This window comes from Haemorhous mexicanus, chromosome 11 (genome assembly GCF_027477595.1).
Source record: "Haemorhous mexicanus isolate bHaeMex1 chromosome 11, bHaeMex1.pri, whole genome shotgun sequence".
Taxonomy (NCBI): Eukaryota; Metazoa; Chordata; class Aves; order Passeriformes; family Fringillidae; genus Haemorhous; species Haemorhous mexicanus.
In genome coordinates this window covers 15,359,053-15,385,738 of record NC_082351.1, presented here as the reverse complement: position 1 = coordinate 15,385,738, position 26,686 = coordinate 15,359,053, and the positions used below count along the sequence as shown (strand labels likewise).

At 43.4% G+C, this 26,686-nt stretch overlaps 1 protein-coding gene across 4 annotated transcripts in view; it reads left to right on the top strand.

Moving 5' to 3' along the window:
* The window catches only part of ARIH2 (ariadne RBR E3 ubiquitin protein ligase 2), a 35,471-nt gene extending 8,816 nt beyond the window's left edge, over window positions 1-26,655 (top strand). For 3 of the 4 annotated variants that reach the window (XM_059856669.1, XM_059856670.1, XM_059856671.1), the window contains 13 exons: window positions 8,338-8,405; window positions 10,059-10,122; window positions 13,749-13,896; window positions 14,410-14,531; window positions 15,429-15,538; window positions 16,360-16,477; window positions 17,988-18,038; window positions 18,139-18,160; window positions 19,641-19,792; window positions 20,861-21,004; window positions 21,356-21,424; window positions 22,351-22,434; window positions 22,909-26,655. In XM_059856669.1, coding sequence (XP_059712652.1) covers window positions 8,338-8,405; window positions 10,059-10,122; window positions 13,749-13,896; window positions 14,410-14,531; window positions 15,429-15,538; window positions 16,360-16,477; window positions 17,988-18,038; window positions 18,139-18,160; window positions 19,641-19,792; window positions 20,861-21,004; window positions 21,356-21,424; window positions 22,351-22,434; window positions 22,909-22,980 — 1,224 coding nt within the window. In that variant the 3' untranslated portion in view covers window positions 22,981-26,655. Of the gene's footprint in view, window positions 1-8,337; window positions 8,406-10,058; window positions 10,123-13,748; window positions 13,897-14,409; window positions 14,532-15,428; window positions 15,539-16,359; window positions 16,478-17,987; window positions 18,039-18,138; window positions 18,161-19,640; window positions 19,793-20,860; window positions 21,005-21,355; window positions 21,425-21,630; window positions 21,707-22,350; window positions 22,435-22,908 lie in introns of all 4 variants that reach the window. The other variant, XR_009487895.1, reaches the window with a different exon arrangement.
* Window positions 26,656-26,686: the final 31 nt, after the last annotated feature.

The window sequence follows — 26,686 nt, the reverse complement described above, 5'->3', positions numbered from 1 at the left end:
AGTATTTAATATCATGACATAATTTTGTTAATCTATGTTATCTCCGCTGATCTTTCAGAGAGAAATCAGTTTTTCATATATTCTGGCTCACCATACTGATCTTGCATCTTTTCATGGAACCAGACAAGTTTTTGCTCATGAAAACACAGCCCTCTGAGGCTGCTCCACACACTCAAATTGCCTGACACAGAGCAGTTAGTTTGTAGAGCTGCTTGGTGAGAGCTGGCAGTACTCCTTTGGAAATGCCATCTCCAGCAGAGCCAGGGTCATGTGCATGGGACTGGCAGCCTGTGTGAGCAGCCCTCCTGAAGGAGCCTGTTTCTGCAATCACAAAGTGTCTGTGGAGAGCCCTGTGTCAGGAGCCTGTGTGTGTGCCCTGCTGTATTGCTGTTCAATCCATAGCCCAGAGTGTGCTATGGGTGCTGCTTATCTGAACCAACCTGCAGTGCCATCCTTTCAATGCCATAATGACTTCATGGAACTTTCTGCAATGTAAAATGGCACTGTTAAAACCTCACTGTGCCTGGGTACCTCAGGTGCAGGAGAGAGATTAAAGGCCCTTAATGTATTAAAATGCATGTACATAAGAGCAGTGCTTCAAAAATTTATGTTCAAAGTTTAAGTTCATAAGCATTAGTAAACAGTAAATATTTTAATATCATTTTTTTATAAATGGCAGAACCTGATAGCAAATTTGGCTTTTTCACAGAACCCCTGTGGTGCTGTTTGGCAAAGATAACGTGTTGTTTCAAAGTACCAATAAACCCCCAGATAAGTGAGGACATGCAGGTTTATATCTATACTGTGTTCTGTATTTAACACCAAGGCAACAACATTATGTGGGACATCCAGTCTGAACTGTAACACTTAGAAGCACTGGTGTTTGAGACATACCTTTGGCCTTTACCTGTTTTTTGTTCCTGAACAGAAAGATCCTGGAAGTTTGCAATGCAAAAGTTGTTCACAATGCCTGTACTTCAGTAGTGTCAAGAGGACATGTTTGTCCAGCTTCAACGTGAAGCTGTTTTGTTTTGGCTCATAAAAATGTCCTTGTTTTTTTTTAAATGTATTAAAATTTTGTGAACTTCCGGTCAGCAGAATAAGAGAACTGGCTGGAGAGCCCAGACCTTGCAACCTTGTGACACTTTCCTGGAGTCATTTGAGGAGAGAAAACAATTATGTTACTTACTGCCCAGGACTGCTGAAATTCGACTGAAAAAATGAGCCACAAATGTGGAAAGTGATTATAGCCCACACATTTCTTTGTGATTCACACCTTAAGTGTATCTTACAGCCAGTATGACTCTGCAGTGAGGAGAATTATCTGTTCACAGCTGTTGATGAGTGTGATCTTGGTGGGAGGTAGAGGCAAGACACAAGTCAATAAAAATGCCAAAACAATCTTTCAGTAACTGTTTCATGTTGCAAGCTTACAGCTGGACATCATGATCAGGGGAGCAGCATGGAGCAGCTGAACACTTTGCCAAATTTGTGCTGTGCCTGTTAAGGATGGTGCAGCAGAAGGGAGCTGCGTTGTGCACTGTGAAACATGGTTGTGCAAAGCAGATATTCCTCCTCTTCCTCTTTGTATGATCAAAGTAAAATGCCCTTAGAGCTGGGGTTGTTGAGTGAAGGACTGTGTTATTTGGGGCAGGGATTACTCACTGCAAAGTTCCCTAAGCCCTGCTCCACTGTGGCTGTGTGCACACACCAGCGCTCCCAGTTTGCAGTTGGCTGCCCAGTGTTCTGAGCCACTGGTCACAATTCTGTGGGTTCAGGTTATTACCAGACCTTTGCTTCTTCCCTCTGCACCTTCTGAATCATCCTCTCTGTCCACCAGAAGAATTGTCCCCTGGTGCTGTGCTGGGAGAGCACCTTGGCAGGGGCTGTGCAGTGGGCTGTGTTGCTGGGTGTTGGCAGCACTCAGGGAGCCCAGTGCAGCCCTGGTGTTCTCACACTGTGTTGCTTTGGGAAGAATAACTGCAGGGAGGACAGCTGGGGAGTCTCTTGTCAATCTTATATCGGTGCTGTCTTACAGCTCTCTTGCTGCATTTCTTTTGCTCTAAATCTTTCAAAGAAGGGATCTCATAGCTGTTTTGTAATAATGCCTTCTGGCATACCATCTTGCTTCAATGTTTCTGTTCTTTTAATATTTATTTCTGAATTTCCTCAGGAAGAATAGCCTAACAGCTTGAGAAATACGTATGTTGAGATTTCCTAGCTGAGTCCTGCTGATCCTGTTTGTTGGCAGCTGCAGCTGAAATTGTTGCTGTCCTTGTGTAGGAGAGCAGATGGATTAAAGCCATGTGTAAATGTGGGGAAAGAGCTTGAATTTAACCCCAGATCCCCTTTCTTCAGTATGTGGCCAACTAGGTTATGCACTGACAGCTTCACAGCAGTGGTGTAACACCAGCAGTGTTTGTCATCTCCAAACTGCAGTCTGCCTCCTAAATATGCTTCTAATCTTGCAGGCTGGCACCAGGTCTCTGCATGCCAGAAGGTGACTGACAGGGTACAGACTAAAACCCTGTGATGAAGCAGAGCTTATGAAGTGCTGTTTGACAAAACCTTCCCGGGGTATTGAGAGTGCAGCTACGGTCTCTTAAACGGCATTTCTTACCTGCTGCAGCCTGCAGTCTGTAATCAGGAGAGGGCCTGAAATGTCAGACAAATTATAATCTATCCTCTGTGTTAAATGTAAAGGTGAAGGGCCTTTTCTCACTTTTTAAAAAAAAAAAATTTACTAAACACAAGAAAAAAGAAATGTAGTCTATATGTTTTTGTTTTAAGACTGTCTAGTTTTCCTGTAAGATGAAATTAATTTGAGTTCAATTTTGAAAGCAATCTTCTTAAGCTCAGAAACCTGTAATAGATATGAAGGATTTTGCTACAAGACGGAACACTTGGGATGTTTATGGCAGGTGATGTGAATCTTCCTGAGTTTTCTACTAGGATTACATATTGGAAGTCTGCTTACAAGAGGTAGATCAAAGGATAAGGAATGGTCCAAAAAAAAGCTTTAGGTTGCCCTTTCTTAATTCTTGATACTGCTACAGTTTTTTGAGAAACCCTCCAGTAAAAACTGGGCAGGCACATATTTTTTCCAATGGGGCATGGAGGGAGTCAGATCTACTTTCCACAAGAAAAACAAGTTTAAAATGATTTTTTTTCCATTTGTGGGTTACTTTCCTTACCTCAGCATACTGAAGTGAAGCATGTCTGAAGGGATTTTTTCTTCAGTGAAATTACTCAATACAAATTATGGTTTCTTTATAAGGTGTTACTCTACTGCCAGCTCGGCTCAGTCTCTATTTTGCCATAGTTTCTCACCAACAGAAACATTTTCAGAGGCTTTTGCTCTGTGTGCCTTTCCTGTTGTAAAGAATTTTAGTGTGTTTTTAGAGGTTTGGTGCAGTACATGAACTAGTATCTTTTGAAGTTCATCCTTTCATTGTAGAACTAACAAAAACTATTTGTGGTTCGAAACAAATGCTTCTCAAGATTAATCCTATTTGTTTAAATCTATTTGTATAAAAACCTTTGATTAGGAAAATAAAAAAAGGGAAGCTACATTTCTTTATGCCAGATTTGTGTTCTTCTTGGGCAGATATTTCAGTGCAATCCTGATCTAACAGAAATTGTCAGCTTGGTGCAAAGCCATGGGATCTCAGCTCCAGCCAGACCCTATCATCTCTGACTCGTTCTGAATTGAATCTTTTTAAGAATCATGTGATGATCATTGTTTTAAATTCCTGATACGATATCTGTGGAAAAATGAGGATTGAAATGCACCTCTGCAAAATAGGCCTTCCTTTTGAGAAAATGAACTCATGAGATATGCATGTGATATAAATATGCTTGAGCAAATTCTGTAGAATGTAAGCTCTACAAAAGATAGTGGTTTTTTTTAGCTTTTAGGAAACATTTCTGTCTGAATTAGCAATTGTCAAGGTGGCATGGTTGAAAAGATTTTCTGATGTAAAGAGATGAAACATCAGCTCTCCAAACACCTTGGCTTATCTAAGGAAGCAAGTTGAGACAATTGTTTTAAAGCCCTCTGAACACAGCAAGGGACCTGCAGAAATTCTTTGCAAGCTCTTTTGATTTTGTGTTATCCTAAAGAGTGCCAGACTCTCTTTCACACTTCAGAAGTGTTAGAATTTTGCTTATCTTGGAGACTAAAGAACCTAGAAGATAAATGGAGATAGAAATAATAATGAAAAAAATATTGTGCCCTCTTCCAGAAAATGGATACATTTGTGTTTAATGCAGTGCCATTATGATTTTGTTCCACTTTCAGAATCTGATGTTGTTCAGCACTATGTAAAATCTCCAGTCTTTTTTTACAACTCCTGTAGAGCCTTTCCCTAATGCAGAGCAGCTTCCTCATGGCACCCTTGCTCTGCACATAGACACTGTGCCCCTTTTCCAGTGCACTGATCAACATTTGGTGCCATTCCTGGCAAACAGCAGCCCTCCATAAGTCAGAGTTAATCTGGTGGAAGTTTGGAAGAGGCTTTGGAGGTGATAAAGTTCCTGTTTTAAAATAAAGCTGGAAATGGCAGATTGGATGAGATTCTGTCTGTTCACCTTTGCTTCCACGTCATGGAGAAAGAAGTCTGGTCTTTAGTCAGAAATTTTCCAGGTTCAGATTTGGACTGGGCTTATCTTTGATATTAAACTTTTAAGCTGTTGGTGGAGAAATGAGAATGAAGAAAAGAAAAAAAAATTAGCATGACTATTGCTTTCAGCTTCTAAACTTTAATAAATTTAATTCCAGATAGAGGAGTTCAGGAGAAGTCAGGCTATATAGAAGCTCTGGCATAATTGATGGGTTGCAGGCAAATACTGAAATAGTGCAATATATAGAATATTCATCCCCCTTTGCACTGGGTCTGTAGAAGTATTTCACTGAAAGAAGCTGCTGCCAGCAAGACACCAAGTGGGCTGTGTTACTGCCTTTTTTGGTTCTTAGGATTCTGAAATGAGAATAGGAAAGTTTAAACAAAGCAGACAATTTATCAGAGGCATAATTTTTTTTAATGTTTTGTGTCTGAGACAAAGCATTACTGTACCTGAGATCTTGTGGCACCCAGTGATTGATAGGGGACTGAATCAGTGCTCTCTTTGAAGTGTTTTGTAAGTTTGAGATACTTCATCGGGTGAAACTTCTGCCTGTCAGGGAAATGCTTCATTGGACAGTGTGCCAGCAGTATCAGCTTCTGTACATTGCTTCTTCAGTTCTGTAAGGTACTGAATATGTACACGTGGACCAAACTTCTGACTGCAATGGTATTTTTCTATGTTCAACATGCTTTTGCATCTGCTTACAAAGAAATACTTCAACTGCTCTGGGGTGTTATTGTGGAAGAACTGGCTGACTTGGTACAATCATTCAGTCATTGTGAGTATACAGTCATTGAAGAGAGGCTGGGGAGCGCTGCTAATCAATAGAAGCAGGCTTTTGTTAAACATTTGTTTTTCTTCTCATGCTTGTTTTCTGGAATCTCCTCAGTAGTGTTGGCCCCTGATGGTATTGACATTTGTAAATTCTTCTGAATTCCCAGCCTTGCTGCCGTTTAGCAGGACATAGCCTGTGGTGAGACTCCACTCAGCAGGCACAGCCCCAGTGTCATCAGTAGTTTGCTGCTTTCCCATCCCTCTTCCTTACAGTCTGAATGTTACCTGTCTTTAATCTGTAACATCTGGTACTTCTGTGCCAAGGAGACTGTGCATTTGTTGCTGCAACTGTCTGACTCTGGGACTTCTGTTTTGCAGGATCACATGTGCTCCAATCAGGTAGTATCAAAAATTTTTCTGCTTCAGGGCTTTCATGAAAGTGGTCTAATGTCATGGATCAGGCTTTATGAATTGAAAATTTATTTCTTTTATATTCTTGTGTGCTTTGTATTCTTGTGTGCTTTTACGATGAAAGTACTAAAATTAGCACTACAGCTGATCCAGGCAGTGCTTGTAGTTGGAGTTGAATAGGAATAGTCACAGAAGCTTTGTTACTCTTCTAGATCTTCTAATCCTTCTGGAGCACTAATTCCACATTTTGCCTGACATATAATTTGGCTTAAAAGCATTTGATTGTGTTAGGATAGTTTGTTAGATTTCAGAAATGTCTGCTGGTATTTGTCTTTCTCTTTCCATGCATCTTCAGTCTTGAATGTACTTGATTCCTCCTCAGGGAACAACTAACTCCATGGAATTGTGATGCTGCAACAAATGCTATATCTCAGGCTCTGAAAATCCAACTGAAAAATACTCATTTTCCTATGTTACAAATCAGCTTCCCATTTAAGTCCAGCAGTTTGTTTTCTTCTGTCAGTTCTTCCTTACTGCTACTGAGAAGTAGTTTCATTACTGCTAAAGAATGATTCATTAGCATGTGGTTTGCATTTGTAGGAAGCCAGTCTTGTAGAGACCACATTCCTGGTGCTTGTTTGTTTTACACCCTCAAATGCAGATGTTTTCCTTGTACAGACAAGTCAGAGGTGTCTGTCTGGGTCTGCCAGGCTGGGGGCTTAAGACAACACCCATCCCAGGCTGGCAGTGTCACTTCATCCATGCAGACTGTGTGTGTTGGCAGCTGCAGCCCTGTGTGCCACGCTCCCTCTAATCACAGGCTTCTGTGCTGGGAGGAGGGCAATGCTGCCTGGCAGCCTTTGTTTTCAGAGGGTCACATCACATTGCTGCTAAAGTTGAGGAAGGTGATGTGCCAGATCTTGCACAGCATGAGCTAATGCTTTGGTTCTCCTAGAAAAAGGGTTATTTGCATATTGAAATTGCTCTTTTGTTAGTGGGATTTCTTAGTGGCCAGCAAAGTGGGCACATCAGAATGCAGAGATGGATAAGAGTCAGTTAAACACCACATCTGCTTTGTGTGTTGGTGTTGCCCTGGTTTAATTCACTGGCCCAACTGTCCAGCCCTGAAAAATGCCAGTGCAGGATCAGGGCAGTATTATGTGGCAGCAGTAGGTCAGTTGTGTTGTGAAACTGCACCTCTTCAGCAGGCTTGACTTAGGAGAGTAATGAATATGCTGCTTCTGGGTGTGCAGAGCCTGACTGTTTTTGTAGGAGTGACCATTGCTTGTTTTTCCTTCCAGGATTGTGTTGGTGTGCTGTCTGTACTACATCACGTGCTGTGATTCACCTGTAGCAGGGTTCAAGAGGGCCTGTGGCATTTCAGCCAATGATTGGGACTGACAGCTTCTCTAGGAGAAAAAAAAACAACAACTTTTCCTGCATCTAGAACAGAAGGAGTTGTTTTCTGTGAGCCAAGTAGAGAGATGCCTTGGTGATAGCTCATCTTGGAGTGAGGGAGGCAGAGCCTTTTGGTGTCAGAATGCAGAAGTGCAGACACTGAACTTGCTCAGGTGCTTCCTAGTACAAATAGCAGTGAGGAGACAGGCATTGTCAGCCCTCTGAATTCCCCTGGAAAAGGTCTGTTGTTTGGAGGACACCTGCTTTGTTTGAGCTCTAGGACCTGAAGGGGTTGAGAAGCAAGGTGAAGGTCTATCAGCTCAGCAGATGTCTGTGCTCTTGGTGGGTAGGAGTCTTTTTGTGCAAGCAGAGAAGTCTCTTTTCTTCTGAAATAAACTAGTACATTAAATGAAGGAGAACTTGTTTGCTTGTACCCTTTAGCATGACTTTAAATGTCATGTTGCATACTCTGATGGTGCTCAGGCCAGCATGGATTGTGCTGCTCTTTGCCAAGAGTCCACGTAATTCAAGCAGCTCTGCATGGAGACAGCCCTGTCACTGGAGTTTTCTATCTTCCTCTCCACTCCAGCATGTAACTTTCTTCTCTACAGTGAAGAGCTGGCAAAATGTTTTGTATTTTCCCCATACCCTTTGCTGTCCCAGTTTGCCTGTCACATTTGCTGTCACATTTGCAGCCCGTGCTGTTTCTCCACCTCAGTAAGGGGTATCTGTCTGCCCTGGGGCTCCTATTTTGCATTTTTGGTGAGGACCCTGATTGCAATCTAGTGTGGCCCTCTGGAGTGGTGATGACAGTCAGGACTGGATGTGGGGCTCCCATGAGCAGTTAAGCTACTCATTAAGCTAGTGCATTCTTGATTCCTTCCTCTCTGTGCTATTGTAACAAAGTACATGAGTTAGTTTCTGGTACGCCCATACTTCATTACAGCTTTTGTATTGCAGATGTACTGGCTGTGAGCATCATGTCTAGCAATTTAATGTGAATTGATTATCACTGGGATATTGTATGGAGATTGTACAATTTTGTATGAAAATCATGCTCCTAAGCAGAGGTGTGGCTTCAAAATGTGCTAAGTTTCACCTTTTTTTTTTCTTTCATTTTTCACCTAGGTATCACATGCTGTTGCAAAGCTAGTATTAGTTAGTTTCCACTGGCAAATCTCAGAGATTTTGGAAAGGTAAGTGTAAATAATTTTATCTTGTCTGTGCTTAGTGCTTTCACCCCTGGCTTTGCAGAAATGCTCAGGGTGCTCCATAGGTATTTTTGGCAAGTGTCTTTGGACCTGGAAGCAGGACATGCAGTCCATTTTAGGGAGCAGAGGAAAGCTACTGATTTGTTTAGGCTGCACTGCCTGTAAGAAATTTTTAAGCAGGTAGAGGGTAGTAATGGTAAATGTCTTTCAGTTCAGGAATTATTGTTATGCTAGGAGCCATCTAGATAGATTTATCTTAAATTTTGAGGTAGCAGATTGAGAGTGCTGCATCTGTATTGATTTAGTAGGCATAAAGATAACATATGTTCTGCTTTGAACACAGGAGCCGTAAGTCATAAAGGAACTGATGTAGTCTTTAGTTGTACATTCACACTGAAGTTTTTGTTCCTTTTGACCTTAAGTGAAGTTTTTTTCCCAAGCTGGCCAGCATTTGGAGAGCAGGGGAAGATAAAGTGAGAGAACTGAGCACTGCAGCTCCCTTGTTTGGTCAGTGTCCCTGTAATTAACAAAGCCCTCCAGCTGATTTCAAAAAGGGGGTTCGGACTCAGCCCAAACATATGCAGGAAGTGCATTGGGAGGCACTGCTGGCTGCAGCCCCCTACAGAGCACTGGCTCAGAACTGAGCATTGTCTGAAAATAGAGAGCATATCAGCTTGACTCATTCTGCCCAGATATTTTTGGCCCTGTAGCCAGCAACTTTATGCAGAGAATGTATGGAAAATGCATTCTGTCTATGGATGCTGTTGCCTCCTTAGTATCTTGTGAAAGCTTTTCCTTGGGGTTCAGGGAGGGTGAGATTCCTGCATAGCAGCTCTGGGTGATCCTGCAGTTAACTGATGAGACTTAAGAGGAAATTTGGGGAAGGGTTTACTCCTAAAGTGATGAATTTGTAAATTGTTCTCCTGTTGATCTAATCCTCAAACTTCTCTCTTGGTAAAAAATGAAATTGTCAAAAGAAAGCTCACTAGTAGAACTAAGAAGTGCTGGTGAGGAGGGAGGACTTATAGCAAGGCCACAACAGTGATGCTGCTGTTTCTGAATTCAGTGAGATACAAACATTCATCTACAAAGGAAATCACAAACAGCAAAATATGTTTAATTATATGGGTGCTGATAGACAGCTTCATATGCACAAAGGGTGATAATCACAGAGTAATCACTTAAATAGACAATAGTCTGGAGTTAAAGTGAGACTTAACCAGGACAGCTTAATTTTACAGAGGAATAGGAGACATTCCAGAGCCTCACTGGTGTGTGTTATTGTGGACAGTGGCTTAGGACTGCTCTAGGAGTGTGGATGGAAAATCTTAGCTTAAAAATAATTTTTCAGGGGAGGAAGATAGTTGTAGAAAAATATTCATCAAGATGTATAAGGGAAATGTTAATCTGTTCCCAGGAGAAGTAGTTTCTGCTTCTGAATAAACTCTCATAAGATTATGATGGGAGCTCAGCTCTCTGTATGGAGGAGCCTCACACAGGAGACATTTCCACTTTCCTTGTTGAAACCTACCCTACTATTTACCCAGAGACAACTGTTTATTCAGGCAAGAAGGATCAATTTAACAATGCAAAATGTATTCAGAACTTGATTTAATAATTCTTCAATTGCCTTTTCAGGCACAAGTCTAATCCTGCCCAGTTGCTAGTAGAAGCTCGAGTTCAGCCCACCTCATCCAAACATGTAAGTATGCAAACCATCCCGTCTGTTCCCTTGGCAGACACCTCTGACCCCCCTCCTGGGGGATTGCATTACTAATGGCATCCTCTGTCCAATGTTAACCCTTTGCCAGCTCTGGTCTGACACTCTGATTCATTGCTGGGTTTACTTCTGAAATGAGAATGCATTCAAGAGGTCTCTAATATTTAAATAGCAGCTTTGCTCTTGGCTTGCAGGTAGTGCTCAAGAATTACTTTCTTCAAGAACATTAGGGTAATTTTTTGGCACAAGTGATGGCAGACAATGGAAGGAGCAGAGTGCATGGGCTTGGCTGCCTTTTCCAATTCTGTAGAAAGACACTGAAAGGAAGTTCTGGCTGCACAGAGTGAGCAGAGCTTGTCTCTGTCTGGAACAGATATTTTAGATTTTTTTGTCTTTTCTTTTACATTTTTTATCTTTTTTTATCTATTTGCACTGCTCAGCTCAGGGATGCTTAAGCTAAATCTCTCAGTGAATTGTATTGCTGCTGAGTCAGTCAGTGCTGATATTTGAACCAACAACTTGTTTTTCATAGCCAGGGCTACACAGATCTTCAGATACTTCCCCACCCTTTAAATAGAAACTTCCTGTTGCATGCTAATGGATTTCATTCACGGTGGGTGTCTTGGTACAATGAAGAATTACCCTAGGAACACATTGCCATGTGTCAGATTATGGGTGATAGAATACTACATCTGGGAAGCATTCAGGGTTGTGGGGGAGAGGAGATCTTAAGAGTGATTTGGCATCTGAGCTCTCTTGTAACCAGCAGATAGTGAAAAAGCTAAGCTGACAGAAGCGTAAGCTTCATGGGGTCAAATTATCTGCTTAAAGGCCAGAAAAAAAAATCTTTCTTATTTGACATACCTGCAAATTAGTCTGTGTATTTCAAGATTTATCCAAGTCTTGTATCAGCTGTCCCTTGATTATTCCCCCTGCAATGGGCCGTTCCAACCTCCTTGGCAGGCAAGTGAAGACCACCAGCACATCATTTCAGTCAGGGTCCTGGGTTTGTACCGAACACTTTCCCAGCTTGAATTTACAATAACTTTATATTTTGCTCCAAGGAGGTAAGAAGTGATATAGGACTCTTTTTTGCCCAATGTGGCAACCCAGAGCAATGCTTGAGGAAAACTTCCATACATACTGCAAAACTGAAACAAAACATTACAAATATAAACATGACAAAACTACTGAGACAAAATGCATGCAAATAATCAATGCAGTGAAGAGCATTGTAACTCTTCAGTCTTGTTGCCATTTCATCTTCTCATTAAATACCTGTAAGAGGAGAGAGAAAAGAAAACCCAGTCCCACTTGGATTGGTTTTAAAAAGAAAGAACTCTCCATCTGGTGTTAATTTTGTGTTCTCTGCCATGGGCATCTGTGGCTACCCATGGGATCCCTGGGTATTTGCCCTTTGTACAGCAGTCTGACTCTTCATTTGCAACAAATCCTACCTGTCTGCCATAGGTTACCAGCTGCCCCCATGTAAGAGCAGGTCCTGCCTGCAGTCCACCCCCACAAGCAGCTCTAAGCTCTAAGCAGTTGAGTTGCCTAAAGCTTCCGTGAGTCAGGCAGTCCTTTAATCAGGGGTGTTTATTCTCTGGCTCAGCAAACAGCATGGGAGAAGACTGAAAGGTTGCAAGACCCCTCTCTGTATCAGTTGAAGGCAAGCAGCCTATTGCACACTCTTGGTCAGATTACCCAGTGCTGGAGTGGGGGTAGAGATGGATTTTCCCCTCCCCAAGGGGTCTAAACCTCCTGCCCAGTGGGCTGTCCTTTGGGTCAGAGACAAGAGCTCTCTGCCATTATGCATTGTGAAGGACATTCTGGGACCCCAGGGTCCTCATGTTTTGTCCTCCAACAGCTTTATGCTGTCTCTCCCCATCAGTGAAATCCTCCACACATAATGTTTTAGTTTCCTTTGCATGCCTGCTGTATTTTTCTTGCAGCTGAGCCAGCTCAGTTGCAGAATAAGGCATTTGTTTAGTTGTTGCAGTGGGTGCTGCCTCCTCACACTCCATCTCATAAACAGCATCAGTCTTTATAAGTGGGCAGAGTTTAGGGAGAGCTTGGGGGTCAGGCTTTGCTGTATCAAGCTCCTCCCAAGGAAAAAGGCAAGTGACATCATTGTCAGAAAGGTCCACCTCTAAAGTGAGTCTGGAAAGCCTCAGAGGCTACAGGCTCCAGTAGGTGGGATGTGGAGCAGTGACCACCCCACCTTCACAGAACTGCCCCCGCCCAAACACACACTTTAGTATTCATAATTTCTCCAGTCTCCTACAAACTGTGATTTTATTTTAGGAAGAAAGATGATATGGTTAAAAGGTTAACTTAAACTTGATTTGGTAGGCAATTCATCACAGTCTGTGTGTGCTAGAGCAAGGTGCTCTGTGCTTCAGCTTGTAATGCAGAATGATTCTAGGGACAGATTCTCCCAGTGAGTGTCTGTAGGGGGACTGACCCTGTAGGGAGAAGCTGTAATGGTGAGCTCAGGGAGGCAATTGCAAGGGTTTGGGGTAGCACATGAGCTTTTCAGGCTGAGCAGCTGATCCAGGCAATCAGTGCAATTACAGACTCAGTGAATCTTGTTCTGGTCTGCAAGTGAGGCCACTTAGAACAAATTTGCATTACTTCCTCTTTGATGTGGCCATGCCATGAATCAAGCTCTATCAGTCATGGTGCTGCTGCTCCATGTCTCCAGCATGCAGAGGTCAGCCTGGAAACTGATGGCAGGCTGACACCAGCGTCTCCACCAGCAGCAAAGTGGATGCAAAGGGATTATATGACTTCTCTGTGAAAGGAAAAACTGGAACATAAACTGCAGCTGACAGCTTTGTAGAGCCTTGGTTTTCATGATGCTGGGCTAGACCTAGTTCTGCAGGTCCCAGGGGTGAGTGGAGACGTGTTGAAGGCTGGATCTGTTGTCTAGGGATCGGCCCTGCACTACATAGAGGGAAACCAGACTACTTTCAGTGGTTCGGTGAAGCAATAACAGTTCTGCCTGATTTGAAACAAACCCTCTTAATCCTTTTCAGCTGAAGGGATGAAGCCTGTTTAGCCAAATGTAGCATAGGCATAGGCAGAAGATAAGAGATGGGAGGTGATAGTTTGTGAATTCCCTTTCCTCTCCATATAAACACTCTACATTATGTCTTCCATTACCCTAAATTACTGTCTGGTAAAAGGGCATTGCTAAGTCTGTTTGCAGTGACAGCTGCTCTCCAGAGCCTGTGGAGATAGTCTGGCCCAGCTAACAAAGAATATCAGTAAATCCAGGGAAGGACTAGCACAATGATATATTTCAAACAAGGCAAGAGTAAGAACCAGAAAAGTAAAGGGGAGTTCTGGGCAGCAGTAGAGGAGAGGCAGAAATTCTTCAGTGACTGTCAGCTTGTGCTCTGTGAGATTAGAAGTTCTTGAGAAGGACTGACTGTTTGGGGCAGTGCAGCACCTTAGCACACCAGCTGCTTATGAACCTGTTCTGGCCTGGACCTCCGTGGAGACCATTGTCACAGTGAGGGTGATGCAGGTGTGTGTGAGTGAGCTGAAAATGCTCTGGGAGGTCTGGGATGCTCTCACTGCACTGCTGATTTGTCTCTCCCCAGGCCATGGTACATTCCTCCCACCACTGCGCCGTGTGCATGCAGTTTGTCCGGAAGGAGAACTTGCTCTCCCTGGCTTGTCAGCACCAGTTCTGTCGCAGCTGCTGGGAGCAGCACTGTACAGTGCTCGTCAAGGATGGCGTTGGAGTCGGTGAGTTCAGGCTGGATGCAGTGCTGGGTCTATATCTGCCCCACTGGCCATTCTGATGATTCTAGAGTATGACTGTAACAAGTTAAAAACTGCAAATCTGTTGAATAGAATTTGCATCTGTGATGATGTACTGTTGCAATGCCCCTGGAGTGCTTGTGGATGCAAACATCTGTTCCCTTTGTGTTGGGGAGAAGGCAACAGTTGCCAGAGTTGCTTTGGGCTTTTCTAAGGCTGTCTTTCATGTTGGCATGGCAGTAACATGTAATTTTCTAATTTAAGTATCTGACCTTGTGAATACTGGTTAAAGCACTCACTGGTCCTGGATGCACACGTGCCCTGTCATCTTTTGGTGAAGACAGTTGGGTTTCAGCTTTTCAGCAGCCCTGATTTGCTTCACAGTTGTATCCCTCTTGCCACAACAACAGATGGCACTGAGGAAACTGTGCTGAGTACTCTCTGTGCATTCACCCCTTAGTATAAGCTGCACTGTTCTAAGATGCTTTTTCTTCTCAGGGGTGTCCTGCATGGCTCAGGACTGTCTACTCCGGACACCAGAAGACTTTGTGTTTCCATTGCTGCCTAGTGAAGAGCTGAAAGACAAATACAGGCGCTACCTCTTCAGGGACTATGTGGAGGTAGTAGATTTTTTCAGTTTTAAAATACCCTGGGTCAAATCACCAGTGACTTGCAGAAATTTTGTTTGAAGTGTCTTGCATTTTTTATTAGAACTGCAGTAGCTGCAGCAAAATTGTCCTCAATAGGCATGATGTGGCTGCTTCTGTAGGACAGCCTCACTGACAAAATGCTCTAGCAGGTTGCCAAAGTAAATTCTGCTGTAAGGTCATCCACTAACTCCTTGGCTGGGGCTTCAGAATTCTCAGAGTGCTGCAGCTGAGAATTTCAAAACTTCAGTCTGATTATTCTAGTCCTTCTTGTTCTTACATAAATATTTTTAGGTTCAGAAAAATAGGTCCCTCAGCTTAGGGTAGTCCAGCTGAATTGGTTTGCTCAATTACATTTTGTGTGAGCTTTCTTGAAATTAAAGCAGGAGTTTTAAAGTTAAATATGCAGGAGTAGTCTGATAACTGGGAACAGACAAGGAACACTAAAAAAGCAGCAAATCAATATGAAAGCATGGTGTCAGCTCTTCTCAATAAGAAACCCTTTGGGAAGAAATGGCCACCACAGGAGAGCAGCTGAATAGCTCTGGCAGATAAGAAGATATGGAAAGAGCTCAAATGGAGTAAAATGGTTTGTTTAGTGGCATTGTGGGGTTTTGTTTGTTGTGCTGACTTAGTTTGTAACTGTCAATTGAATTCCCTGTTCTAGAGAAGCTGTAAGTAACTGACAAACCTCTTCCATACTAGGAAATGCAGGTTCTGCTCAGACAGCCAAGATCTGGTGACACTTTCCACCCTTTTTTAATACAAAATTACTGCTTTGTATGTTTTTGAGGATAGGAATGGTTAAAGTTGAACAGGTAATGGTCTCCTGTACCCACTGCTGATCTTACTCCCTTATTGTGTCCACAGAGCCATTACCAGCTGCAGCTGTGCCCTGGTGCAGATTGCCCTATGGTCATACAGGTACAAGAGCCAAAAGCCCGGCGAGTGCAGTGCAATCGTTGCAATGAGGTCTTCTGGTAAGAAACAGAGAAGGTTACAGATCACAGGGAAAGTGTGTGCTGTCCTCAGGGCCAACCCTTTTGCTTGCCAACAGTTTTGATGTGTAGAAGTATGTGAAATGCTTTGCTAGAGTTGTTTGTAACTTGAGTTAGCCTGAGTGATTGGACACTTGTGATCTGACTTCTGCAGGTGGTCAGATGTCCCCTTGCTTCCTAAACTCCTGGGAGCTTGGGTGTTCTTATAGCCAGGGAGCACAGCTTGAGTAACCAAGGGGTTACAAATCTACCATTCTCACATTTTGACTGGGTTAAAAATTTTCCTACAGAGACAGTGATTGATACAGATTCTGGTAGTAAACATGGAGTCCTTCTTGCTATCTGCTGGTATTTAGTTTTTAAGTATATTAAAAACATTTGACTCCCAATTTAGAGACCCAGCTTTCTGGTATCTCCATGCAAATGGCCCTTACTCACCTGGGGTTGTCAAGTCTTGCTAATACAGGTCCCTGATATCTGCCACTGGAGTCAGGCTACTTGTAAGTGACTGGTCCACCCCAGAACTCTGCAGTCATGTTAGAGGAGACATAGGTGGGCTCTAGAAAGGGACAAGTCAGCCCTCAGACACATGATTTGTCAGGCCTGGGTTCACTTCCATTCTCTGCGTTTTACACAAGAAGAAGGGGGAATTGGAGTTCAGTTTTGGTCTTCACACTCCACTAATACACAAGAGCATTTCCATCCCTTACTGGGCCCCCAGATTTGGTCAGGAAAACCTCAATCCTTGAGTCATTTCCGTAGAAATTGATGTTTTTTTCTTTTTTTTTCTCCCCCCTTTTAAGCTTTAAGTGTCGGCAGATGTACCACGCACCCACAGACTGCGCTACCATTCGGAAATGGCTCACCAAGTGTGCAGATGACTCTGAAACAGCCAACTACATCAGTGCTCACACTAAAGATGTAAGGACAGGCACCTGCATGTTATTTCTTGTCCTCTAGCCCTGCCTGGAAACCAGGATAGAATTCTATACACACATAGCATTGTGTTCTTCTTTTTTTGCAGACGGCAAATCCTTACAGCTCCCTAGGGACTGTCAGGAAGCTTCTGTCAGAAGCTACTGTCATAAGTGAGCTAATTACATCCCTATGGCAGTGGTGTAACTCAACTGAATGCCTTGGGAAAGCTTTGTGTGGGAGGCTCAGCTGCCCTCCTGCAGTAAGGACCTGGTGGTCCTTATTCCAGACCTGGTGTGAATGTCTTTGACTGCCAAGTTTGTTGTCCTCCCACAGGCAAAAGAACTGAGGGTACTTTGAAATGATCAATGGAGATGTATTTAAAATTGAAGGAGAGGCTGTCATAAGTGCAAAGTCAGTACCAAATAAGGCACCAGTGGTGTTTAAGCCTGCAAAGCTTTGTGCAGTACTGTGAGCTGGAGGGTGAGGGGAAAAGTCTTGATTTGGCAAGGACTGCAAAATGGAGTAGTTGAAGTCTGTAGACATTGGAGTACTTCTAGTAGGTTTAGACCCAAGACAAAGAAATAGGATTATATACTGTGCACACGAGACTGCCTACTATAGAATTGTTGTATAAATATACTGTCTTTGTCCTCTGAATTACCTTTTTGAGATTGGAACTTTTGATGTCTTTTGGGCATTTTGTGGCCTGACTTCAAAACAGTTCTTGGCTACATTTGTGCTACCATGGCCAGTGGCAATTGTGACAGTGGTGATTAGCTGCAAGCTTCAGTTATGTTAGGAAAGGGGGTACTTAGATGGGCCAGAGATTTCAAGCTCCCTTCCCTCTCTGGAGAAGGTGTCAGCACGTGATGGTATTGTTTCTGCTATGCTTATTTGTAGAAATTTTATTTTATTGAGCACTGTCCTGGCATACATTTTGCCTGACATGAAAATTTATACAAAGTAGCAAAACTCACTTCCTCCTTTTTACCTATACAGCCCAAAAAATATTTCTGGACACTGCAGGGTATCTGTGGAGTGGGGGTGTGTGCAGCTTTCCTGTGGTTAGGCAGATTTTCTGCAGGTAGCTGAGATGTCATTTGTTAGTGACTGCTGAAGGCAGAATATAGTGACAATTATCTGTAGTCAAAGTAGCTGTGATACACTGTCATACATGAACTAATTGTGTCCCTGTGCCTGAGTAACTGCAGAGAGGTAACTCAGCAAGACCTTCAGTTTTACATGGAGTAACAACAGTAAATTTGTTTTCCTGAGCAAACAATCCAGTGCTGCAGTGCAACTTCCTCACTTTGCCTTTCTGCCATCTTTAAGTGGAGCTGTCAGGAGCTGGTGGGAAGCAGAGTGTAAATGCTAATATTCTCATATGAGAATATTTCTCATACGTGAATGCATATTTTTAAGAAAAAAAGGCAGAGAGGAATAATCACACAAGTGCTGTCATTCTTCAGAAGGCTGCTAGAGTTGGATCTAACAATTGTGTCTGTTTCCTCAGTGTCCCAAGTGCAATATCTGTATTGAAAAGAACGGAGGCTGCAATCACATGGTGAGTAATTCCCTGAACACGTCAAATCTCCCTTGTTCTAAGTGGAATTTTTTTCCCACACTTTCTGCTAACCAAATGCCTCTTGTCTTTTCTTTTTCAGCAATGTTCCAAATGCAAGCATGGTAAGTTAGGTTTGGAAGCTGTTTTCTCTGCAATGTTTGCAGTGATGATGATCCCTTCTCTTTTTTTTTTTGTGTTATGAAGACAAACTGTGAACACAGGCTGAAATATTTTCTCCCTAGTAAAAGCTGAACAGGATATTAATTACAGATTTCTGTGTGATAGCTGTTTTTTCCCCACTGGCTGTGATCTCAGCTGAGTTCTGCAGTGCTGGTTTGGCTTTTGCCCCTGACATGTCTATTGGATAGAGAAGTCTCCAGAATATTAACAGTGAAATCCATCTCACAGGAGAGCTTTCCATATAATTGTATTTGTAATCAGCTGAAAATATTGTCACACGTAGCCATTTACTCAGATCAGCTTAAGTCCTTCTGCTTAGTGATGGAAATAATGAGCTTCAACTCAGATGAAACTGCAGGAGCTGTGAATTGTTATATGGAGCAGCAGATGTTGAATTTCTCAGTCCATTCCTGTGCAATTAGCAGCCTGAGTGGCTTTGGCCCATTGTGTGGCCCTGTTCTTGCACTTACCTTTTCATGGCAGAATTAATTTCTGTTGTCTTGGAGTGAAATAGTTGTACTCAGCCCTCTGAGTTAAGTGTACCACTAGAAACTATTGTAATATCAGAACCTTATTGGGAAGGTGATTAGAGATGACTGTCCTCTCATTTCCTTTGCTTTGGGGTTCTCAGCAGCACTGGATGTGCTTTGATGGAGCTCTGTGACAAGGGGTAGCAGGCAAGTGCCAAGATACCATGGTGACTTAGCACTTGAGAAGGCTGATGAACTTGGGAATTACAGTTTTCAGTCTCATTATCATAAGTAACACAGAAGGGATTCTTATTGTAGCAACTTAATCTCCATCTTTTTTTCTTCGCAGCAGAACACTCACAGCCTCACTCTGAAATCAGAAAATTGCCATGTTTTGCTATTTTTATTATTGCTCTCTTTACTCTGCCTTCTTCCTATTTCAGCTGCTTCTAACTCCAAGTGTCATAAGCCACTGACATCTGACGTTACCTGGGTTGTTCCCTCCTGGAGAGAACTGAGGGCAGGCTTTCTTTTGCATTACTTAGTTCACTTTTGGATCCAGTTGTTTTATTCAGACTGAGGTTTGCATGGGGCAGTGTGCCCATGGTGGGGAGGGTGCAACTCACAAAAGAGACTGGCAGCCTCCTCTCTAACCCAGAGTGACAGTCTGTGCAGTGTGCAAGTGCAGTTCTGCCCAGTGGTTTTGGTATACAGGATGCAGAACTTCAGGATTTACTTTCCATAATTGAATGAGAGGCTGTGCAATTAAAATCTTCAAGACAGGCTGGTATTTTTGGCTCACTGAGTTCTGTTTTGCAAGATGATACAAAACGTGTGTGTTTCTTGGCTTAGCAGAAATATCTGAATACAGATGGGCTCTGTCTCCTGAAGCTTTTCTTTCTCAAAGGTTTTTTTCTGTGCATCACAGTGGGTTTTTTGCTGTTTTCTGTAGACTTCTGCTGGATGTGTCTGGGAGACTGGAAGACTCACGGCAGCGAGTACTACGAATGCAGTCGGTACAAAGAGAATCCTGATATTGTAAACCAGAGTCAGCAAGCACAGGCCAGGGAGGCCCTTAAGAAGTACTTGTTCTATTTTGAGAGGGTAGGAGACATCTCCTTGGCCAGAGCTGCTGTAGCCTTTTAATGCTCCCTGCCTGGTGCAAAGGTCATTGCCAGCAATCTCCGTGCAAGAAACTGCCCAAAGAGAATCTGTGCAGAATTTTCAGGCCCTGTTGTTTTTCACTCAAAATCCTGCCCTGAAAGTCCCATCCAAACCAGTGATGTCATACCCAAAACAATTTGTATTCACTCCGATATTCCCTTGTGCTAGAGAAAATCACTATTACCTGTGTGCCACTGTACTACGTACCTGCAGGCTGAGTGCTGCTGCAGTAGATAGATATTGCTTCAGTAATTTCCTTTCAGGACTGGGGAACTTCTGTTCCTTGCAGTACATCTTCATAAAGATAAAAACTAAATAAATTTTGCCATGTTCAAAGCTCCATTGGCTGTAGCAAAGTTTTTAGTAAAATTTCATGTAATCACATTTTTAAAAGTTGCTATCAGAGCATGTCTGTCCACACAGCAGGCTCCATGCACCTGGCCATGCAGAGCAACTCTACAGCAGTGTCTCTAGAAGAGAATGTGGTAGATGTTAAATACTGCTGCGTTTCAGTTTCCCCATTAAAATGAGTTTATTCTTCACAGCATGAGCCAAGTCCTGTCATAAAATAAATGCCTTCATTCCTGGCTCTCCAAACCAACAGGCTTTGGGAAATAGCCATGTTTACAATGTGCACATGAATACTGGAGTTCACTGAGCCCATGTCAAATGTTAATTTAATCTTTTGACCTTCCTATAGAAATCCTTTAAGTAGAGGAATCACCATGACTTTCCCCCTTGTCAGACACGAGGTCACTGTGTGACCGGAGGGCATTCCCACTCGGAGGAGCTGGGTTTGCTCCCTGTTCTTGCTGCTGTCAGTCTGTTGTCTATAGCCTCTGCCACTTGCTACTGGAGGTGCTGCCTTGCCATTCTTTCCCACAGCATGTCTTGCCTTGCTGGACTCCTGCCCCACTCCAATTTCTGCTTGCTAGAGCTTGTGCTTTTACAGCAGTAGTACTCTGTTCTCATGCTGGTTTTTCCTTTCCGTCTCCCCACCTCTTGCAGTGGGAGAATCACAATAAAAGCCTACAGCTGGAGGCACAGACATACCAACGAATCCAGGAGAAAATCCAGGAAAGAGTTATGAACAACTTGGGAACATGGATAGATTGGCAATATCTACAGAATGCTGCAAAACTACTTGCAAAGGTGAGTAATTGTCTCTTGTTTGGCACCATGAAGAGAATACATGCCAGAATGCTAAATTCATAACACCAAGTAAGGAAGGAAATTTAAGAGTTTGGTTATGTGGGACAGTACTTCTGGTGTAGGACGTGAACAAACCAAAAATCATCTAGGAGTGACCTCTGTGAAGTCATACTCCACAGTACACAGACCTGCACAAGTTCTTCCAAGGAAGGTGTAGGAAATTCTACCAGGAAGTCTCCAGGTGTCAGGAGGTAGCTTCTTAGCCTGTAGTGGTTGCATAAATATGACTGTGCTGACTTCCAAGACTGAGACTTCTGTCTTTTTCTCTCTCTTCCTCCCACTCTTGGACAGTGTCGTTACACCCTGCAGTACACATATCCATATGCCTACTACATGGAGTCTGGTCCCAGAAAGAAGCTGGTAAGATGTTCTGCTCTTTTTTTGCTGATAACTTTTTGGGGTATAGCTGGCAGCATGCTGGGCTGAATTCCAGAGCTGGGCAGTGTCTGAAATATTAGTCCTGAGTTTGAGGTAAGGACAGGATAAATAGGTGGGTTTGCACCTTTCTTCTTCACTTCAAGTCAACCAGCAGCTCTGTCCTCTTATACATTACATTATTTTCCCAGGGGACTTCACTGCACTTTCACTAACAAGCCATTTATCCAGAATGTTTTGAGGCTGGAAGTGTGCATTTATTTCTTGGTAAGATTTCTCACAATGCTGTGGGCCATATTTCCTGTGAAGAGCTGCTGGAGGAGAGCTTTTCCTTGGATCAGGGTGTAGCTTTGCTTTTTACTCCTGCTATAAGTTCCTTTCTGGCTTGGTGCATCTCATGGGCTGAAAAAGTACAAAAACAACCTTGAATTCAGGAAGAGTTTTTTCTTTGACTCAGCTGTTCTGTAAAACCTGTTATAGAATCTTTCTTCATGGCATCATGTGTTCTCTAAGGCTGTGGACAGATGTTCTCTTCTGGATCTGACTGTGCCTGTGGAACAAGTTGCTGCTCCCAGCAGTGGTTAACAGTCCCTTCACTCTGCCTGCAGAGCTACTTATGAGAGCATCTTGTGACCTGTTTATGGCAAAATAAACTGAATTAGGAGATATTTCTCACGTGCAGTGTTTTTAGGCTGACTGGGTTAATTTTGAGTGATGCAGGTTGGGGAGTGCTTACACAAGAAATGGCCAGAAGGGGTGATCCCATCTAGGTGAAGGTGGATAAGGAGAAGACACAAACCTGCTCTGCCAGCACTGCTGTCAGCAGGACACATTTGTCTGCTCCTCAAGTGTAATAAAACTGCTCCACTAAACTAGTTTCTTGTTAATATCCCTTATTTTGCTCTTTGCAGTTTGAATACCAGCAGGCCCAGCTGGAAGCTGAAATTGAAAATCTCTCATGGAAGGTGGAGCGAGCAGACAGCTATGACAGAGGGGTGAGTGCTCTGCTTGCTTGAGCTTGTTGGCCAGATTTTGTTTGTTGGGCTTAACACTTCTGCAGGAGCACTAAGGCTGTCAAGTGAGGGTTCTGAGAAGCTAGATCCAGAAACCACCTTTAGCCAGCACATGATGTAGAAGCAGAGTGCTCACTGCCTTGTGGGAGAGGAGGGAGGGCCGCAGGGATTCCTGCAAAATGAAACAAGTCCCACAGAGCTCTGTGGGAGACTGCATGCAGCCTTCTGGTGAAAAGCAGGTTTCTTAAGTGTGTAGCATTTTAGACAGAGCAGGTGCTGGGTAACTGCAGAGGGAGCCCACATAAAAAGGAAGAGGATCTGGGATCTTGTAATCCAGAGTATGCATGAAGTGTGTGATGATTGGTTCTTCTCAAGCTGGATTTCAGTGTCCCCTAAGGAAAATGGGGTCTTCTCCAGGGATTTTATGCTAACAGTTTGTACCTTCTCTTTTACCAGGACTTAGAGAATCAGATGCACATAGCAGAGCAGAGACGGAGGACCCTGCTGAAAGACTTCCATGACACATAAGAGAGGAGGAAGTGACAGTGCAGGGGTGAGAGCAGCAGTGAAGTGATGGTAGCTTCACTGGGATAAGCAGGCACTGCCTCTGGGAGAACACGGCCAAGGACAAAGCCACCCCTCCCCTTGCAAGTCAGACACATGCAAACACCACCTCTTAGTCCAGTTTGTTCTCTTATCTTTCTGTTTCTGTTTCTGCCAGGCTAGAGGCCAGAGCTCAGATTGGCATATTTCCTGGGCCATTTCCCTCCTGCCCTTGATGGTTTCGGAAGGGGAGGGAGTTTTTTTCTGAATGGCTGTTAATAGTGTTAGATCATTACAGTTTATGTAATTTTCAACGGTTGTACAATTATACAGACAAACCTTAGAATAACACAAAACCCTTTTTAAAAATAAATTGGCAGTGGAGTGTTTTTCCTTAATCTGCTTGTAAATTTAATGGGCTTTTCCCCCTCTCCTTCTCCCTTCCTCTGACCCAAAAATCCTCCTAGTCATTGAAGGAGGTTAAAAAATATCTCAGCTAGATTTTCCAATGCTCCTTTAACCAAGGCGTTGCAGCATTGGCATTGCATGAGGAGAGTGGCTGGTGTTAAGGGTGGCTGCTGCTGTGTCTGGCCTGACAGTACCAGCAGTGGCTGTGATTCATTTTGATCACATGTGACATCTCTTTTTCTTGTAAATCAGCTGTGCAAAATCCAGCTACACAAACAAAAGCAAACAGAGGAATTGTAGGGGACAGACCGGGTTAACATTGGGGGATATGTTTGAGTTTGAGAGAAATTGAGAGAAATCAGATTCTGCATTTGATGAATTTAGGTCTTCCATGTAGATTTTTGCTTTACTTGTTTTCGTGGGGAGGATGTTGTATTGCCAAAGTGAGTGATGAGGGAGTAGTAGCATACAGTTGTTAATCAAGGCTTGGGGCTTTTGCAGAGTGAAAGAATACATGTTATAACAGTGCCATGCAGCCTGATAAAGATTATTTGTGCCTGCTGGGTAGCATGGCTGAGAAAAATTGATCTCGTTCATCAAAGTGAGACTAAACACCACTACATTATGAGGAGGAAAGATTATGTACAACACACTCCCTGGCACGTGTTGGCAATGTGGACAGGCACTTGAATACAGGTGCACTGCTTGTGCAGAGCCTGCACCAAGCCAGGCAGAAAATTAACTAGCAAAATTAATTTATTTGTATATTAGTATTGATGCTGGTGGGAACTTATCAGAAAATTGATTGTTAGGAGCATGTGGAGCTTTTTTATTAACATTCTCTTTTCTAATGTAAAATATACACTAAAATAAAAATATGAAAAACCTAGTTCATCTTAGTAGGGGTTAACATGAAAAAGGTTACTTAAATGCTGACTCTTGCCTGTTTGCTACAGGAAGCAGGCCATATATTAGGATTTCACAAATATCTGTGTCACTTGCACCAGGAGTTTGTTGTTTTCAGCCAGTAAGGTGCAGCTGGAGTCTGATCTGAGGAAATTTTCACCTCTGTGGGGAACTCATGGGATTCTCTTCTATGCTGTATTTGGAAGTGTTGCCTTTGATGCATCCCTGTATTGTTCTTATGCAATGTCACTTGATAAAGATTAAACTGGAGGGGGGAAAAGTGCTAAATTTCTGCGTGTCAGAATAAGCTAACTGCTGTTGGAGCCTCTTTCATGTACCTGAGACATGTGACCCAGGTATTTGCAGCAGGTGTAATTGGGCTCATAGATTTTTTTCAAGACTGATGCATTAGTTTAAACAAGGAGTATCTGTCAGAGGAGCCAGTCCTCTGGCCATGCTTGTTGTACACAGAAAATTTCAAACTGAGAGGCCTTTTCCTTCCTCCCTCCCTCCCATCCCTGGTGTGGGATCTATCCTCAGGGAACAAGGGGATGCACTGCGAGGAGCTGCTGGCCTTGGGGAGTGAGTGTTACAGCAGAAGCAGCTGAGGGTAGGGCAGGCTTGTGGAGAGATGGCTGGGGTCAGGGAGCAGGGCAGGGAAGGGGGCTGTGGTTTCTGGGAGCAGCACTGCTTGCTGTGCAAGAGATCTCCATAGCCATGGCTCCTTATGTTCCTGCTCTGTCCTGCTCTGGCTCCCCCGGAGCCATAGAGATAGATCTGGCCTTGCTCCAGCCACTGTCTCTTGATTTCATTCCTTACTCTGCACCCAGCAGCAGCCTCTCTGCCCTCCTCATGACATATCCTAGAGGTCAGTCTCTCTTCCTCTCCCCTTCCCAAAAGATTGTCTTGGCATGCTGCTTCCACGGGAGGGGATAGTGGAGGGAGGAAGGTTTGCTGAGACACAGCAGTTTGCAGTGAATACAACCAATGGTTAAACTATTCTTTAAAAATGTAATGTGCAAAGTACTGATGAGGATAAAAGCCGGTGTTCTTGTTGTCTAAACATAACTATCTTAACACCTAATCCCTTTGCAGAGCACGTATGTGGAGTTTTCTAATCCCAAAGAATTTTCACTTCTGTTACATAATTGTCCAGCTTTGAGCTAAATGAGAATGAGGTTTTGTCTCTCCTTCCCTCGTTCCTTCCCTCTCTCCTTCTTCTATGCCCCCACAAAATACTTTGCTATGAATTCTTGTTTGTACACAAGCCAGACCATGTAGCTGTGGTGAGGCTTACTGAACAGGCTGCTGAGATGCTTGGCTGAGGAACAGTAATAAAGATTGCACAGTGCACCCACTAATTCTTTCAAATTTTCTGAAACTAAAGCTTTGTCAACAGTTCCATTAATTTTTTAAACAGAATATCCTTTCTGAAAATGGTGAAAGCCCTGGGTTGCACCCACAAATCCTATTGCCATGCTTTGGGGAAACAACAGGAATTGCTTTTGCAGCCCAGGCAGGACCACTTCTGTATTGGTGCTGTACAGAAAGTCATGGACTTCAAGACAAAGTGTGCAGGGCACAGGGGCTGCTTGCTCTGTGTGTAAGGTGAATGACACTGCTCAGGAGGCAGGTGACAGGAAGGAGATGGGGGTTCTCAACACCAGAAGAAAAGGCCATTTTTTACCCCTGTAATAAATACATGGCCCTCTTTGAGTTAACAAGGTTATATAGATATTGGTAATAAAAAGTGGCTCTGGAGTCATTAAGTCTGAGATACAAGTTTCCCTTTGATGTGTTAACTGCTACAGACATGGAATGTTTGCTCTTTTTTCTTTTTTGCACTTGTTTCCAGCTCCTGCGCCAGCCCGACACCTCTCCATCCTTGCATCTGGTACTCTTTTATTTGGGCCTCGCTTGTGTTAGTGCATTGGCTGCCTCATCTCTATTCGTCCTCAGGCTTCCCAGACTGTAACAAAACATTTTCTACTGACACCATAAACTGCATGACTGCTGCCCTGCGCAGCGAAGTCTCTGTGCCCACCCGCAGACGGGGCAGCAGGAGGTTTCTGTACTATAGTCTTGCACTCTAAATTTTAGACTTTTTAAGCAGGTGAAAAATAGAACTTTATTTTTAAATGAGGCACTTGTTCTGGGAATTCCTTTCTCGGCCCCGGTCTGGTTGGGGTTGTGGGACAGCGCTGAGGTGCGTGGGGCACAGGACTGCTCCCACCCCTCGCTTTTCTTCGCAGGCACCAGAGAGGGGCAGGGGCGGCGGAAAGCGCCCGGGAGACGGTTGCCAGAGGTGTGCCCGTGGTTTATTTGAAATAAATTGTGACTTTCTAACTTCGGCGGTGTCCTGGCTGTTCTTGGCGGT